Source organism: Anguilla anguilla, chromosome 2 (assembly GCF_013347855.1).
Source record: "Anguilla anguilla isolate fAngAng1 chromosome 2, fAngAng1.pri, whole genome shotgun sequence".
In the NCBI taxonomy this organism is placed as follows: Eukaryota; Metazoa; Chordata; class Actinopteri; order Anguilliformes; family Anguillidae; genus Anguilla; species Anguilla anguilla.
Genome location: NC_049202.1, coordinates 26535801 through 26554549, shown reverse-complemented (window position 1 = coordinate 26554549; position 18749 = coordinate 26535801). Strand labels below are relative to the sequence as shown.

Sequence of the window (18749 nt, the reverse complement as noted above, 5' to 3'; positions counted from 1 at the left end):
AGCAGACGCCAGACAAGAGGACAGCTCGGACGACAACCAGAGCTCCAGCCTGGGCCGCTCCGTGCCCTCCGATGACGTTTCTGTGGCCTCGGACTACCAGGATGACGGCTCTCCTGAGCGTGAGTACAAGCATCATCGTGCATGCGCTCCGGTGCCTGTGTTTGTTTGCGCTCATGTCCAAAACTGGTACCACAGCAATAGCCTGCTATCATTTGCACACATTGCAAGAAGTGAAGGAGCTGGACTCCCACTCGGGTTTTAGCTGGTGCCATGGGAAATGCCAGGGCCCTCTTAGGCCCCTGAGGGCCCCTTGGCAACTCCCCAATTGGTGTTACATGTATGTGAAGGTGATTAGTGCACCCCCCACTGGTGATCCGAAGTTGTGTCCTGAGTGCTGGAACTGTTCGGTGCCTAGTAGGGCCCGCAGGAAAAACTTATGAATGTGCAGGATTCAGAGTATTAGATCAAATCCAGATCTGATCAAACAGGTCGCTCCCTCAAGAGCAGTAAACAGGGGAAATACGACATTGGGGAGCCGATACAGAGGGTGAAAATAACTGTAGCGAACAAGGAAGAAAACAGCACTGATAAAGCATTATCCTTTTCCTGGCCACAGCACCACTGGGTCTGCCAGCTCATGAAATAAGCACAGCATTGAAAGGAGTAATGAAGTGGCTGGACCGAACAAGGCCAAAGAGCACAGAGCGCCATTTTATTTACTCCAGATTCACACCTTCCCCTACTGTAGACCATTTCTCGTAAACAGCAAGAGCAAAGAGCACTTCTGCTCACCATTAAATATTCATGGCAGTTTAGCAGCTGGCAAGCTCTGCCCTCCCTCCTCTTCTTTCTCCAACCCTCCTGCTGTCTCTCTTTTTTATCTTTCACTCTCTTTCCCCTCTCAATCTCTCGTTCTTTGATCATCTCTCTCTTGCACCCTCTGTCTTTCATCATGTCTCTCTCCCTCTATTCGATATTAGTTTGTAATGTTTTGATGTATGATTTTAACAAGCTTCCCTCTGTACCTCTGCGCCTCCTGGCCTCTCCAGTAACCTTCTGGAACAATTTTTTTTTTTTTGCTGGGTTGCCCGCAAATGTAAATCAGTAATCAGTATGTATGGCACCCATCCACTAACTAAAACAGATTAAGCCCTGCTCGTAAAGTGCAGTGATCTATGGCTTCCAGAGCAACAGAGAAAATCTACACTTCTTGCCTTCCATTAAACATTAAACCAGCAATGAAACCAGACTCAAAATGACAGACAGTTGGACAGCATTTCTACTGTAGCTGCATACTATATCCTTTTCACAGATTTTGCATGCATAGTTCTCTTATCCAGTCACGATTTCAAGTGAAGTCTGAAGTCTGGAAGTAGTCCTAGAACCCCTTTTAACACCCCAGGGGCTGTTTTTGGTAAGATATGGAACATTTAATTTTGCAATGTTTCACCAGAAACAAATCCATCTTTTGAATGTAGTACTTGAACTAAAAGCTTCAAAACAAGAAATGAAGAAAAGGAAGTTATTTGAAAATTGACCACATTTCACGCATATCATTTGCAATTGCAACATTGCAACATCATTTAATTTATAGCAAAACAAATTTATCAGAAAACTCTTGAAAATGATTCCCAGACATCCCCCTCCACCACAAACACAGGTGGGCATGCACACGCACACACACGCACACTTCTCCACCTGCTTGCCTCCCGCCCATCCCGTCAGGTATTTTAGGTTAATTCCTGTATACACAGTCATCCGTTCACTCATCTCTGCCTCAGATATGCCCGTTTAATTTTTACCTCTCTGTCAGAGTTATGAATGTGCGAGAGCCATCGTCTGTCTTCCTGTTTGCCATCCACTAATTCACCTGTGTGAGTGATGGCTGTCGAGATGATGGCCACGTGGGCCAGGGGCAGGGGGGGAGGGGGGTAGGAGGGGCCAGAGTGGTTGTGGGTTTGGATGGGGGAGGGAACCCCAGAGGGGTGGGACAGGTGGTGTCGCCACAGAAAGGGGGGCTGTGAAGCGGAGAGGCCTGATTTGTGCGGTGTTGCGATGTAGAGCTCTCTCTAGTGGTGAGAAACAGTGAAGAGGCTTACGCTAAGAATCCTTCAGCTCTCTGTATGAAGATTCAGATTCAGTATCTGCCTTCTGTATGTCCATGTCTGTTCATCCTAATGTTGCTTTTAACATAATTCTATGGCTCTGCCACATGCTATGTTTTCCTAGCTGGAAAAAAGTAGAGCAACAAGAGAAACGTTGCAGAAATGACGTGTTTTGATTTCATATCCTGAGTCTGACTTCAGCTAACTACAAGTGGCCATGACAAGTGTATAAAACATATGGCATCATTATTGCTGTTTTAATAATTTTTTTCAAGAACATAACAGATTGGCAGAACACATGTTTGTCTTAAAAATCATAGTGTAACTGGATTATTATTGCAAGTCATTTTATGCAAATTATATACGCAAGTCAGTAAAAAAAAGTTGGCTTACAAATAAAATGTACAATGTGTAACTGAATTTTTAAAATCTATATATATATCCATACTTCCATTATCTATATCCACTTATCTTGGGCAGGATCGTGGGGGGGTTGTGGAGCCTATCCCAGTGTGCATTGGGCGAGAGGCAGGAATACACCCTGGACAGGCTGCCAATCTGTCACAGGGCAGACACACCATTCACTCACACACTCATACCTATGGACAATTTAGTGACTCCAATTAGCCTACCTGCATGTCTTTAGACTGTGGGAGGAAACTAGAGTACCCGGAGGAAACCCATGCAAAAATGCAAACTCCACACAGAAAGGCCCAGGTTGGATTCGAACCCACGACCTTCTTGCTGCGAGGCGACAGTGTGTCAGTACCCACTGCACCACCATTTGCAATCAAAAAATACACACACAGTTAAAGTGCAGATTCTCAGCTTGTATTCAATTGTATTTTAATGGATTTTGCTTTTGCAATGTAGACATAAGAGCAGTTTTTATACTTAGCCTCCCAATTCAGGGCACCATAATATTTTGGAAAAATGGTTTCACACATGGTTCTGATTAGTCTGGCTTCTTTAGTGCAAGTATACAAGAGCTTTCAGTATCTAGTCTTGATTTTAGGCTTTTGATTGCCTTTGGAGTCAGTTATTGGCATTTATCAGCATAAGGCCCTCAACGAAAGACCTCTCCACTGTCCCAACCACAAATTTTAGCAACAGGAGTCAAGTCTAGGGATCCATTTCTCTGGAATGATTTTCCAGATTTTATCAGGACCCCTGTCTGATGTAACTGCTGTGCCCGCGTTTTGAGTTACGAGGGCAAAACAGCTCCAGAGCACAGGTGGCTGAATGGAGCTTCCCTGTGCAGTTCAATGCGATGAGCGCAGCGGCAGGCTTTGAGATGATTACAGCTATAAGAGGACAGGAGCGCTGGGGATCTCCATGCGGGCGCAGACCCGCTGGCGTAGGCTGTATTTCAGAGCGGTTGAAGCCTGGTTTCCTTCAGGGAGCCGTGGTGACTGCGCTGGAGACGCTCTGCCAGGTCCGTCGGCTCTGGTGACTCATCGGCCGGGGGAAGCCTGAGGGAAACTCTAGCGCGCCACAGTTTGCCAAAGCTGTCACCCAGCCCTTCACTCTCACACCAGTCAAAGTTCAGAGGAGCCCCCTTCAGACAATAAATCAAGGTGAAATCCGGATTGCTTGGGGTTTGTCCACATGACCTTGCAGCATATTTGTTCAGTTAATGGGGATGCAGGAATAAAACACACAGACAGCCCAGCCAAAAGCGTCCGCTGAAGAAAGCAGCCGCGCACCGTAATATCTCCCCATCAAACCGCGCTGATGTGCTGGGGTGAGAGATGGGACAGGGGGGAAGAGGAGGAAGAGTAAGCGTGAGAGATACGAAGGTGGGAAGGGGCGGGGGTGGAGGATAAAAGTTGCGGCTTGTTAATCCCTTAGTCCCAGGGTTGAGTGGCTGTGGCAGGACAATCGACATCATTATTCACCGTGATAAGGCTCTCCATCCGGCTAATGGCCTCCGCTTCATTAGGGAAACAAATGACAGCTCCTGTACCTGCCCGTGGTTGTTACTAGGCCTCCGTTCATCCCGATGTTATCGGACGCACCGCTGACAGGGGGGCTACGGTGCCAGGGGGTGGTGGGCTCAGTGCCGGGGAGGGCAAACGCGGCTGTCGGGTCAATGCAATTAACATGCTAAGCCCACCTCTTATTCTTCTTCCTGAAAACTCCTTGCCTGGTACCATAGACCTGGCAGAAATGAGAAGGGCGGGTCGATTTGGAGAGCAGCGATTATAGGGAGAGATGCCTTTTTCTGTCTAGCCAGTGCTGCGTCTTGTTGGGTTTTTTTGTTTCTCTCAGACCGGTTCACGCAGAGGCCATAGCTCCAAGGCATTTCTGTGACTGATAAGCATGCCCCCGCTCTCTCTTTCCCTCTCCCTCTCGCCCTCTGTCTTCTCTTGCTCTCCCTTCATCCTTGTCTGTCTTACTATGTGTCTTTCTCATTCCAATTTTGAAATGTAGAACTATGTGTGAGGGACAGTGCCCCTTTTTTCTCTCTCTTTGTCTCTCTCTCTCTTTCTCTCTCTCTCTCTGTCCGTCTCTCTCATTCTCACTCTTTCTGTCTATTCATGTAAGAGGCAGTTGTCCTTGTCCGGTGGGTTTCACAGTCATAAATCAGTTGGGGGACTGCTGCTGTCTCACACCTGGCTGCTTGTGCCTTGGGGGCTTGTCTGTGCCCCCATTCTCCCCCTCCACCCTCTCTCTCTTAACGGGTCTGTTGCTTAGGTGTCAGGGCCAGGACATTGAACAAGGGACCCTTGGGGACCGCAGGTTGACTGATCGATGATGTCACCTGTAAAAAAGGAACGAAGGGAGCGATGCAGGTGACACCTGTGACAGCTGTGAGGAAAGCACATTGTCAGACATTTTAAACCATCATGTTATCCCGACGCACAATAGAGTAAGAGCTGTGGAGCGAGGAGAATTTTGTTACCTCCAAAGTTCAGGGATTTTTTTTAGCTGTGCAAAACTTGGAACCCCTGGATTTTTCTATTCAAGGAAATGGAGAAAATCAATTCAATCGCCTATTTTGACTTAAATCCAAAGTAATTTGACATTAATACTGGATAAATATTATATTTATAATACAGTGCACATTTATATGAATGTGAATGTTTAGTTGCCTCAGGGTTTATTACTCACCGTGCAGATAAGTATCTTAATGAGTCAATCGTCCGGCAGATTTTAGTTACCTTACAATTAAGATTTATTTCAGGCACACCAGCTGAGGTGGCTGCCTGCTCAAATTAGGAAATTATTACAGCAGACAAACAGACCCTGTGACCCACAAGTAATTAATTTACCCAAGACTGCCTTAGAATATGTGTATATGTAGACAAACTACATTTGACCATTTATACTACTTGTAGAAATGCTGCAATTGTTACAAAGAATCGAGCGTAAAAGCAGTCTGCAGCAATGTTCAGTCACATTGATAACACTTATCTTGCGCTACTGAATGCGCGTTTTTAAAGAATCCAGCTCACAGCGCTACGTGTGCTTTGATATAAAGCTTGGAGACACGGCACATGCACAATGGAATAATCATTTCTTCTGAGGTTTTTTTCATAATTTTTTTTTATAAAACTGAGATCAGCTTGACCTTTGATATGACATAATTTCTTTATGAAAAAAGAAATGGCAGAAGAGGAACAGCACACATTTGTAATGCTGATGTGACCTCACAGCCGAGATTCCCATCTGTCACACGCCTCAGGTTTCTGACTTGTCTAATGGATCCCTCCTGAAATGAGAGAATTAAGAAAATATGTGCAACTCAGCACCAAGCTTGAGACTTTTCTTAAGATTTTCCCTCCACCAGAAGCTGAGAGAACGTAAACCAGAAGCAGCCAGAGAGATAACCTGACATGCAGCGTGTCTCCGGCCAAGGGCTGGTCATGCGTTAGACCCGCTTGTCAGAGCTGCTCAGCCTGCAAATGGCACAGCTCCTTTCAGAGAGGAACGTGCTCTCACAGCACAGGCACAGGGGAAAAGCAAAAAGGCCAAAGGATGCTGGGTAATATGCCAGTGGATAGAAGTGGCTGGCTGGCCCTGGCGCTTAAAGGAACGATCTCTAGCTCAAAGATAAATGCAGAATAGGATGATGCACCTGCACACCCATAGCCTCAGCACAGGTGCTGCAAGCCCACTTGAGTCTGCCACGCAGTTAGGGGAGTGGAAAGGTGGGTGGTTTATTCTCCTGACCTTTCACCAGTCATGTGCAGCCTCCAGCACAGTGGGCCGATGGATGGATGTGAGCTGCAAACCTGAGGGAACCCCAGAGGCCTCGGGGGTTTAGTCACCTGGGTTTGAGCGCAGGTGTCCTGTTTAAATGTGTCTAATGGGCAGCAGGGGACAGAAGGAACCGAGGAACATTACAGAAAAAACTTCTCAGCTGCTGCCGCAGAACACACAACGCCAAGACTCTGCCTGAACAGCTTTCTCAACCCCACCTTTTGTCATTGTTTTCTCCCGCGTAGCTTAAGCATGAAGCTACAGCGGTGGGACACTCCTTGAACGGGGCAGGTGTTCACGCCTCCAAAGCACGCCGTGACCCTGCTGCTGACATCATGGGGCTGGCCAGCTTGCACCTGTTGAACTCAGTGCGAACCCAGGTGTGTCTCCCGTTAGATTGATGCCAGGCGGAGATGAAGGGGCCTGGCAGTGCTGGGAGACAGAGCACCCAGGGCCGAGACCTGTCAGGACCTTTCGGCTCACAGGGAGACTGTTCCTGACAGCACCTGAGCAGCTGCACATTGATATGATCTGCATCTCTGTCCCTGTTTTGTCAAAGATTTCCATTCTGAACATAAAAGACATCTTAAAGAAAAACTTCAGTCTTCATTATTCACTGTATGCGTTTTTAATCTTCTGAAGTCAGAGGAAGTGGAATTTTCCCCTCTGGTCTATGTGCCAATTTCTACAATAGAAAAACGGTAAATAGTATTAGTAGTGTTTAGGTTATTCAAAGACAAAGCTGTGTTTGCTTTTCTCGTTGGGTGCAGGAGTGCTGTGTAAACTCTGAGCTCATCCCCACATGCCATGACCTGCAGCTCACCTCCTAGCCGACAAACGCTTGAACATACATTTCGGTCATGGACCGCCCCTCGTATTAAAGCAGTGTAGTGACAAGCAACTGAATAGAGCACCTCTACTGTACACGTTTTTACTCACATTTGCATGACGTGCTGGCCAGGACACAAAGGCTTCTTTGTGAGTGGATGCGCAGATACAGCTGCGTGTGCATGCAGGAGGATGGGGAAGCAGATCATGACTCTCTGTTTTTACAGTGTGTTCAACAGCCACCTCTTATGTACCTCTGCACACCGTGCTTGCACTTCCATGATAGTCGTGTAGCCGACACCATTTTGTAAGGCCAGGCTGGCCACCCCTCCCAAAATGGCGGAGCGGGGACACCAATTTCCGACAGATGATGCCACAGAGGGTTGGGATGGCGGAGTACTGTACGGTACCGCCTCCTGTCCCGCAGCTCTGCCACGGCACGATACACCGCCCCGCACCCAGCAAAACCCAAACCTACCAAACAATGCCACCGTGCGACCAACACGCTCAATTCCACGCTCTCTTTCTCTGTTCTCCATTTCCCCTCCTCCTTTAAAGCAAATACTATCTGACTTATGTAAAGATGCAGGAAATATGGACTCATTATGATAATTATCCCTTGAAAAGGGTACACGGAGTTCAGAGTTCATTTTCTGTTCACAACCCTCACAAAATGACAGATACCTTCTCTGTAACCCTAACTGAGGGGTGTTTGATTTCGGGGTGGGGTGGGGTGGGGTGGGGTGGGGTGGGGTGGGGGGGGTTGAGGGAGAGAGAGCAGAGAAAAAATTGCAATGGGAAGACCCCCCATCCCACTAACGAAATTGACTACACCCCAGGAGGAAAATTTCATTCATGGCTGAATTTAATTGCAGCTAAACAAACAAACTGCCCCATCACCCCCAAAGCGCTCGCCCTGTAATACGTACTTCTCTCCACCTCATCTCTAAGGGTGGTACAAGGGCAAGGGGGGGTTAATGACGTTCTCTCTTGTTCTTTAAAATCCTACACCTCAGTGAAAGTTTTCTGAGGAGGGGGGAAGATTTGTATGGGGTAAATAAAGAAAATGTGTCTGTTGTCCCCGCAATAAAGATAATGACCATAAAGGGCAAGTGCAGTTCAGGGTTCATATTTTGTTCACCGGATGAGAATCCCTCTCATCAGTTGCTGTGTCTTTGGGAATGTGCACCATCATGCCGTAACTGAGAATAATATGAACAATGCATGTGCACTTCGGTTAGTAAAGACCACATGAAGAAATGGAAGTGATAAACCCTCAAGCCTCAGTGTGGCTTGTCTGTATCACTTTTGGTTTATTTTGTCACTCTTTCATATGTGCTCTTCCCTGCGAGGTAAAGCTGTCTATTGCAGTTCAGTCATTTCAATTTGCATTTAAATCTTAGTTATTATTGTAACAAATAAAAGGAGAATGAAAAACTGAATCTGATCAGATGATTTGCATTTGCTGAAATATAATTCTGGGGAAAAACAGTGGGGTAAATTACCCAGCAGACTTACTGTATATGTGTGCTAACTATTTGTAAGCTGAATCTGTTCATTTTGCCTCATCATCCTATCAATTATGAAACAGTATTTTACTTTTCAAAATGATTCTATGTGCATAATTACATTTTAGTCTCGACATCATGTGTATTTGTGTTTTGCTGTGTGTTAAGCAACATGGGGAAAGGTTAACGTCTAATCAGTGTTTCCCTCATGTTGTCATTTTTTTGCTATCATGTCGTGACTTAGCAGCCACAATGCCAACATCTTTCTACTTTTTTGGATATTTTTGTGAGAAGGAGAGAGAAAGGGGTGGGAAATAAAGAACGGGTGCATGGTCATCCGTAAAAGAATAGCACCAGCTGATATTTTGAAAGATAATGACTTACAGAAGAGGGTAAATATAGTTCAAGGGTTCAATCTCTGTTCACCTAGTGATAGCCCTCCATCACTTATCAGGTATTTAAGGTGGAAATGGACTGTCTCTATCTCCCCACGCTCCAACCTGAGTGGCAGCAAGGGGAGCTGACCCGCGGGAGCCTGCGCTTTTTAATTTAATGCTGTGGCTTGTTGTCTCCAGTGAGGTGGGTGACACCAGATTTGTAATGGCTGACAGGAACAGATGGACCCTCCATTGTGGGGGCCCCCGTCTGTATGTTAATGTGAACTGCGTTTCACCCGCGAGCCACACAAGTGACCTGACCGTGCACGCCGCTTTACCCCGGGCTCGTCTGGGCCCGTCGCCCGCGCCGCCGCCCGCGTCCGCGTCCGCACCACTTCCAGAGAGAGGGAAGAAAGGAGGCGGTTTCGCCGAGGGTCGGGGAGGGTGAAGAAGGGCGGTTAGGGCTTGTGTTTGGAAAGGGGTGGCGGGTGGGGGGGCTGTGGGGGTCGGGGGGGAGGGGGGGTGAAGTACCACCGCTCTCAGCGTTCCAGAGGCAGGTCAAGTTTACAATCCGTCTTTATGTAGGTAAAAACAACTGCATGTTTGTTTTGGAACAGGATAGTTTTGGTCATTTAAGGGAGCCTGAAGGAGGCCTACTGCCCAGAATAGAGAGAGAAATATTACAGGATGAGGTGTAATTAAAAGGAAGTAATAACACCATCTCTTATTTACAGAAATTAAATACATTTTTGGTTTGTAGAGATAATATCAAGATATCTGTATTAGGTAGTTATATACGTGCTTTTCTCTAAATTTCCATTTGCTACAGTGGACATCCATTATATGCAGTGGTTGTGGTCTGACTTGGGATGCTAGAGCACTGTTCTTGTCTAACTGATTCATTTGTTTAAATAAATGTATATAAAAATGCACATTTTAAATATTGTGTTTACCAACCATTATCATATTTTTACAATGTACTAAAAGGCACTGTCCATTTGTTAACACTTTAGAAAAATATTTTGCTTAAGAGCAAGCCTTAGCTGATTTTTTATATGACTGTGCTTTGCAAGCATTTACACTAACATTTAAAAAAACAAAAACATTTAAATGGATGGAAATAGGGAAATATTCAGGAAACACGGGAACTCTGTGAACTTACAGTAATGCTGCTATTGATTTGAAATACCATAACATGACAGAGACACTACCTATGTGGTAATGGATCTGGATGGACACACGTTGCCTGTGGAAAAGCTGAAAAAGACTCAGAAACAGAACAGCCTCATAACAGGATACAATCGCTTCCAATAAACTAATAAATTACTTGAGGCTAATGAAGTTTCCCCTGATGCAATTCAACTTTTGAGACGTTTGTGTTTTATACAGCTATTTCCTCTTGCTGCACAAGCAGCGATTCATTCTGCCAACAATTGTTTAACTGTAATATTCTTGCAGCCTTTGCCCGCGGTCCTCAAACCATGTTACCGTTGTATTTTCATGCTTATTATGAAAAATCAAGAATTTAATAAAAGCACAGTCACCATGATAATCGAAATGAAAGGCTCAATATATCATGGAACAATATTTGTTTAATATTGATATGGGCACGGATGTGTACCTGTGGCTCTGTGTGCATAATATGATCATTCTGGTGCAGTGTGAAACGTTTGAGATGGCCTCATGGCCAGTCCACTCAGTGAGAAATATTGTGCCTCTGGGGCCTTTGAACAGTCAATTCTAAAATGATTCCATGTTGACATGACACGAAGCATTTACAGTACCATGTCACAGCTGAAATATTTGTATTTTAAATAGCTGTGTGTCATAATCATTTGACTGGAAAGATCATATTTAAATTGTTTTGAGATCACAAGAGATTTGTGTTGGCCACTGTATTGATCCCCTCCCATTGGGGTGTGTGCGCATGTGTGTGTGCGCGTGCGTGCGCGCGAGTGTGTGCGTGCATGCATGTGTGTGTGTGCGTGTGTGTGTGTATGTGTGTGAGAGTGCATGTGTGAGAGTGTGTGTTTGTGTGCGTGCATGTGTGTATGAGTGCGTGTGAGTGCATGTGTGTGTGTGTGCATGCATGTGTGTATGAGTGCGTGTGAGTGCATGTGTGTGTGTGTATGTGTGTGCATGCATGTGTCTGTGAGTGCCTGTGTGTGTGTGTGTGTGTATGTGTGCACGTGTGTGTGTGTGTGTATTGCTGCTACTCCTGGTGGAGGGAGGCTGTAAAACACACGGCTGAGAGAAGTATCAGAGCCTGCACAAGGGGCTTTTCTGTTTCTGACTGTGATAAGTGTGCGGAAACAATGGCTGGGCCGCTCACTCTATTGTAACACAATCTTACATCAATTAGGGTCTTTCAGTAGCGCCAGAGCTTCCCGACCTTTCTGCCCCAGTCACAAACCTCACTGAAAACAAACTGATGCTAATCTACATATATTTATGCATGATTTCCTCATTATTGAAGAGGGCATACACGCTGTTCAATAATTTAAAATTGTGTTAATCCGCTGCGCAACTTTGAAATACGAATTCTTTAATAATCACATGCCAGCTTGATGTGATTGGTACAAGAAATTATGCATTTCCTGAGAAATTATGTACAAGGATCAAGTGGTGGGAGTTAATTTAATGACTACTTTGTTGTAAATTATTTATTTTCATGTTTTATAACAGTGATCATTTTAGTGTTCGTAACAACAAAAATGTGCTATATTATTTCCCACAGCATTCAGTCTGTAGATTTTTGCATCATTCTTAAATTCCAAAAACAGAAAGAAAATAATTATGCATCCAGGACAAATATTTTTAATCCTGCAATATTTTTTGATGATTATGCAAAGAAATATATGCATTTATACATACAATTTATATTTTCAATTATAATTAATTCATTATACATGATACAACATTATAAATTGTAGCTTTTTATTAGTTTTTATTAATATTTGAAATACTATTTAATATTGTTGAATATATGGATGTATACTATAAAACTGTAGAAATGAATTACTACAAAATATTTACACTGATTCCGCTTTTATTTTGAATTAAAAAAGATTAAACACTCACAGATAGTAAAATGAGTTTAGTTTAGCTCTGAAATTTAGGACTACATGTTTAATTGTATTTTAATTACATTTTGATATAGCGTGAGTGTAGTTTTGTTGTCTGAAAATTAAGACAAGATATTCCCATTGTGTCTTTGCAGAGCAATGAGCTGGTTGTCAAAGGGGCTCATAATTCACTGACGCACCATTAAATGGAGCAATGGGACTTAAAATGACCGCACTTGTTTACTAATAGCACAATTAAATGTATTGGAAAGTACTAAATGTTAATAGCAGTGAAATGGCGAGGAAGTGGCTGGTTTGATAGCACACATTACCTGAGGTGAGGTAGTTCAGAGCTTGGAAATGCTCAACAGTGATAAAGCGTGCAGTAACTTCCTCAGTAATATTTTTATTAAAAATATGCACAATTTTCTCCCCCCTCCCACCCATGAAATCTAAATACCAAGGCGAAAGGAATTTGAGTAATAAAACAAATGAAAATTCCTCTGTACAAAAAAATACAAGGAGGATTAATCACGCGGAGTAAAAAAGGAAGGAAGAACATTTTCGTGAAGGAAAAATTGGGGCAAAATGCGTGGCTGTTTGCACCTTGCATGACCCCGCAGCGTAAGTGGTTAGTGTGGTGGATATTGTTGCATGAGGCGAGAGAGTCCATCTGCATCAGCTGGTGCTAACAGAATTTGCCTGCAATCTCATCAGAGGCCTCTGAAGTGAATTGAAATAAATGGATGCGGGTGCCTCTGTGAGTGGACATACTGGCTTTCGAGCTTCTGGCTGGTGAACTTTTGACCTAGGGGTTTCTGGCCGGTCATCCTATGACCTGTCTGAACTCTGACTAGTATAACCACGTCTACATTATTGACCTTGCTGCCATGGTGACCACTGGGGTCACCCAGAGAGTTTCTCCAGACAGGAAAGTGGCCATAGAGGCCAGATCAAGGAACTTCTGTCCTGCCTTTTTTTTTGTTGACAAAGCCAGGAAGAAAAAGGAGAAGTCTGGAGGCTACATGCTTAAAGGAAATCACAGCAAGCGCGTACTTTTTATTAAGATGTTAATAAGTAAGTCATTAATAAGTTAAGTAAGTTAATATTAAGTCATTGCCTATGTTACACTGATTAAAGTTAAATAAACGCCACGGATCTACTCACTTCCGTTATTGTGCAAATCAATTATGAAAGGCAGCGACAAAGTTTGTTTTTGTATCTCATGTATGTATGTGTTTCATGTTTTTACAATTAATGGCAAGAGGCAAAAATAATGACAATAATTAAAATCATTGAAATAAGGAGAAATGAGCAGCCCACTTGTGCTTTGGCACAGCGTCTCCTGTCATCTCCAGTGGAGGCTAATCTTGCCCCTGTGTGGGCGGGGTGCCCAGATCAAGTGTCACAGTCCCCACCTATCGCTTCCTGGGTGGCCACTAATGGGACTGCATTTAAAGATTAGATTCATAATTCTTTGTCATTTTCAATCCATTGTTGAAAGAAAGCAACCTTCCATCGCTTTAACTCCTTTTTTATACCAGAGACTGAAAATGCATTTGCCTATGCCTTATAAAGGATATATTTCTTTATATACAGAACACAAAATACAGAAACAATGTGGTAAAAATATTGAATTAACATACACATTAACACACGTGCGATTTCCACGCTAGGGCCTTGAAACATTTGAATTTTTAATAATAGCATTGTTCAAGATGAATATTATTATTATTATTATTATTATTATTATTATTATCACCATCATAATTATTATTGTTATTATAATATTATTATTGTGATTTTCATAAATGTGAATTGTGATGTAATAGTGTCACAAATTCATAACAATGAAATTGAATTGTTCATATTGTTACCATTAATATTATTATTTTCATTATTATGCACATTCTCAAAGATATAAAATGCTAATTCCTTTTACAAGGCCTTTTTAGTATGCTCTGCCCATTTTCCAATGGCTCCAGGAGTACTCTTTTTCACTGTGATGAATTCTTGGCCCATTACAAACACAGAACCTCAGTATAAATATTGGCAGGCTCGATTGTGTTATTTCACTCTGGGGGACATTAATTTTCATCACATTCATGATGGAATAGCCTTTTTCACATTTCGCTGATGGTGTCAACCCCAACAGACGACTGAAAATGTTGAGGAAACATTGCAGCAGTGGTGGAGTGGAAGATAGACTGGGTTTTGATTGAGGAAATCCTTGAGTTTTAAATTAATTTATTGCAAATGGACCAGTTGTACCGTTGTGCGTTTTTCCCTCCTGTTGGACACAGTCCGAATCACCAGAACACATTTGTAATTGGAGTGCTGCGTTTGAACGATTGTGTGGCCAAGAAGACAGCGCTGTTACACCATTAGGAACATGTGTTTGACAATACAGTCAGTGTTAGCCAATGCATTTTGCATTTGAGCTCCCTTCCAAGGAAACATCCAGCCTCGTGCTGGACACCATTTTTCAAAGGCAATGGGGTTGTAATCACACTCCGAAAACGAAACTGCTTTTCCATTTCCTACAGTAAGGCATGGTGTTCTGCTGCTTTAATTTTTTATGACTTCTTTTCTCCTACTGAAAGAAATGGCATTATAATCAGCCTCATTGCCCTACAGAGGGCTATACTGTCAGCACTACATTAAAAACAGAGTAAGTGTAAGGACAAATTAAACACCTTTGTTCAGTTTTAAAGGAAGTTTAAGACTGACATTTCTCAGAGCCATATTTTATTGCAAGCTGTTCTCAAGCTTGTTTTTGTTTTCCTTTCCATTTTCAAAATACCCTTTTTTAGTTATGATGGAATACGATGGTGCTATGTGCTATATGCACTTCATAGCAGTAGATTTCAGATATGTATTTTGAAATAATTACACTTTGAAAGGCGAATGTGATGTGTTTGCAGTAGCAAGCTGTGTCTGTGAGCTATAACTACGCTTCTAGAGAACCTGCTACCTGCATGTGTGAGAGAGGCAGGGCTGGATTTACAGCTCTTGGTGTAATTACAGCCATAAATTGAATTTTACTAAATTACTTATCGAAGTTTTATTACATCTCTGATTCCGGTTATTGCTGAGGTAATGCAAATTGTGATCTAAAACACACAGACACTTTGGAAATTTACAAGCCACTCTGTTTCCACAGCACCTTTAAACAAAAATCAAGTTAACAGCCAGGCCAAATAATGCAGTTCAGTCATGGTGTCCTTGTTGGAAATATGGCCTTAGCATTGTGTGGGACATAGTCCAGACATGCCTCTACCACAGTATTGCAGGCGAGATTCAGTATGAACTAAATGAACAAAATGAACAAAATTTTGAGATTGGGATCTAACCGCATACAGTGCGTTATTATTACTATATTACTATTATTTTTATTTATTAATTATTATTTTGTTTTTTATTTATATTTCAAAAAATGTTTTAATTATTAGTATCATTTCAGTGTCAATTTAAAGTAGCAACTCATTGAGACTGTTGATAGTCAAAGTATGTCTTGTTGACAATCAATAGACAATCAAAGTCTGCTCACTTTGGACACAGCTGAGATACAGCAAACATGCAATATCTTCTTGAGTGTCAATAGTGTTTCTTGACCAGAGTTTTGGGGAAATTACCTCACATGCAAGTTACTTTAATTTGACACTCAACTGATATTCAGTTGATATCAAGTTGAGTGTCAACATTGAGTACTGAAAATAAAGCCTTACCACAAAATGTATTATTATTATTATTATTATTATTATTATTATTATTATTATTATTATTACAACTTACAGTTTTACATTTCCAAATGTTCTTCTATAGCTGCTCTTTCCATTAATCAAAGGACACATAATGTCAGGAACACACAATATTTCAGTCCTGTCAGGTTTCTTATAAAATTGCTCTGGTTTTGTAATGCTCATCATACAGGTTCAGATAAACGTTTTCCTGATATATTCAATAATGCAGGAGAAACTAAAAAAGGTGGAGCCTCCTGTATGATTAAAAATATATTTTTTACTATTTATCCACAGCTTCTTGTTAGAGTGGTTTGGGGATTATATATAAAACATATTATAATTCTTGACAACACAAGCCAGGCAGCTCATTGGTACTAGTGGTAATAAAGCTGTGAAATTTCAGAAATAGGCATCCTAACATATTATTCTTTAATTGAATATTATTTTATGACAAATATTTATTTCATTTGTCATAAAAACAAGGGATTTTTTCCATTTTAAAACAAAAGGTTTTTTATGAAGAGTTATGCTCTAAAGCATTTTCTCTTGTTACGACTACACCTCAGTGATTCTCTAAAGTGGCGAAAACAACAGCCATACAAAGAACACAGCTTTTCCCCCTTTTCGTTTTTTATTATTCTTAATATAGGCTTTATTTATTTATTTATTACCCCCCAGTTTCACATTCCAGCCCTCTCACAAGGAAAACAGTGAGATTAATTTTCCAGGGTGCATTCGTGCATAGATTTAATAAGCATCCGAAGGTATGATCCATCTGTAGGGCACACAGAGCATGGTAAATGACTTCTGCCGTGATGACGCCCCCTCCTCCCCCTCCATCTCCTCTCTCCTTTCCCCTCCCTCCATCTTCTCTGCCTTAATGAATTGAAAAAGAGCCCTTATTAGACTTGGAACATGCTCTGTGCAGTGCTGCTTCTGCGATTGTGGTTCAAAAGTTCACTCGATTCCCTGGAGGCTACTGTGCTGCTGCTGCTGCTGCTGACAGTCCCCCCCCCCCCCCCCCCCCTTATCGCTCTCTCTCTCTCTCTCTCTCTCTCTCCCCTCTTACTGTCTTACTGTCTTACTGCCCTCTATCTCTTTCTTTACTTTTGGTGCCTCTCCCTTCCTCATTTTTGCCATTTATCTGCTCTCTCTCTCTCTCTCTGTCTCTCTCTCAGTCACTCACTCATTCACTCGCTCACTCTGTCTGGCAAGATGGAGACCACTGGGGGGGGAGTGTGTGTTAGATGTCTTTAACTGGGGTGCATCAGTCACGCTCTCACCCCCACCCCCCAGAGCCACCCTACATTTCTCCAGGCTCACCCCCCTCCATTGCAAGTCATCCAAACTTACCCGCTCTCTCTTCCTGCCTCAGATTGACTGATTTGGGATTGAAAACGGCACCATTTGATGCAGATTTATAACTTTCTGCAACTCTGCTATGGTGCAACTTTGCAACTTCAGTTTCAGTCTTCAGGGAGCAGAATTCCTCTGGATCTGCTTAGATGATAGTTAAGTGGCGATTTCCTCAGTTTCAGTGTGCTTTCTGCACCTGTTCCTGTGCTTTTTATTTATTTGTTTACGAACCTTCATCACAGTAAAGATGATTCAGTTTGATTGGGTGAATTTCGAAACTTTTTCCATCTTCTGTGCCTTCATGTTTATTTATAAATCTGTGGCATTGGGAAGATGGCAGGTCCATATGCAGAGAAAACAAATCTTGGGGAATAAAGTTTTGATAAGAATTTGTTCACGCGTGATAGCGTATTGTAATTTGTTATTTGGGGATGTCTTTGAGGCGGAATGGATTGAGTTTTGTCAGTCTGCAGTAAGTGAAATGATGAGGGGTAGAGAACAGTAATGGCCTGAGTAATAGCCATCATCCCCCATGAGCTGGATGGCCATACTGACTTGTGTCCTCTCTTCTGGTTGGCACTGGGAACAGCTCGTCAGAGGAAGGGACATTCCTCCTGTGAGGAATGTTCTACGATTTATTCTTTGACCTGAATATTTTTATTTAAAGCATTTCATGAGTTTTCTTCAGACCTGGTGGAGCATATTCCCTCTGTGGCTTTCCTTATGTATTTGTGCTTGACTCCTTATTTTTAAATTTGCATTATATATTTTTTTTACATTACATTTAAAGTTGTCAGGATGCAACCTGTAATGGCTTGCTTACATAGCCGAAATGAAGTCTCTGTAATGGACCCGTGCTCACATTCTCGCAGTATGCCCTGCGATGTGAGAACTGTGCCTTAAGCCTCATGATTATAAGCGCACGTTATTGAGAGTCCAGCCCAGATTACCTTGATGCAATCTGCGGGAGCATTAAAAGGGAGCCGCGCTCGCAGCGCTCATTTCTGCCAATTTCCGGGCGGGCGAGGACGCCGCTGTCGTTACCAGCCCAAGCATCCCGTGCGTGAGCTGCTCATCTCTTAAAAACACAATTACTGCGTTGTTAAACTACAGTTAAAGTACTGCAGAGTTCATTTAACCCACAATTCCAGCCCCACATCGCAGCCATTTGTCCCGGTTAAGGCTCTACTGCAGGGTTTCTGTCTTTTTTATGGACAAGCCTTAGCTGGGCTCTTCCAGTTTGGTAGCACCTTCAGTATGTCACCTCCTTTTGTGTGTGGGAGAAGCAGCTGCGAGCGCCAGCAAAGTGCCCCATTTGGCATCGGCACAGCTGAGCAGTGGCCACTGGCCTCTGTCCAAATGGAGGAATTACAGATTAGCAAATGGGTTATTATTTACCCATTGTTGATGTTAAGCAAGCTGCAGGAATAGAGGAGTGTGAGCTCGCTCCTCACAGACGCACGCTTACGGTGTCAATAAGGAATTTTTGCCACACTTCAAAAATGGTATACAGTAAGTAGCCCCACTCGTGCCGCAAGGATTTAGGCACTAGACCAAGATG

The 18749-nt window shown here is 42.9% G+C and overlaps 1 protein-coding gene and 1 long non-coding RNA gene across 3 annotated transcripts in view; one reads left to right on the top strand and one right to left on the bottom strand.

The window, feature by feature from the left end:
- The window catches only part of LOC118220159, a 56858-nt gene extending 55003 nt beyond the window's left edge, over nt 1–1855 (bottom strand). The window contains exon 1 of the long non-coding RNA XR_004763921.1: nt 1803–1855. This is a non-coding gene — a long non-coding RNA (uncharacterized LOC118220159). The remainder of the gene's footprint in view (nt 1–1802) is intronic.
- skap1 (src kinase associated phosphoprotein 1) overlaps nt 1–18749 on the top strand; it is a 176943-nt gene that overhangs the window by 40858 nt on the left and 117336 nt on the right. Inside the window, exon 4 of one of the 2 annotated variants that reach the window (XM_035403793.1) lies at nt 6–119. In XM_035403793.1, coding sequence (XP_035259684.1) covers nt 6–119 — 114 coding nt within the window. Of the gene's footprint in view, nt 1–2; nt 120–18749 lie in introns of both variants that reach the window. The other variant, XM_035403792.1, reaches the window with a different exon arrangement.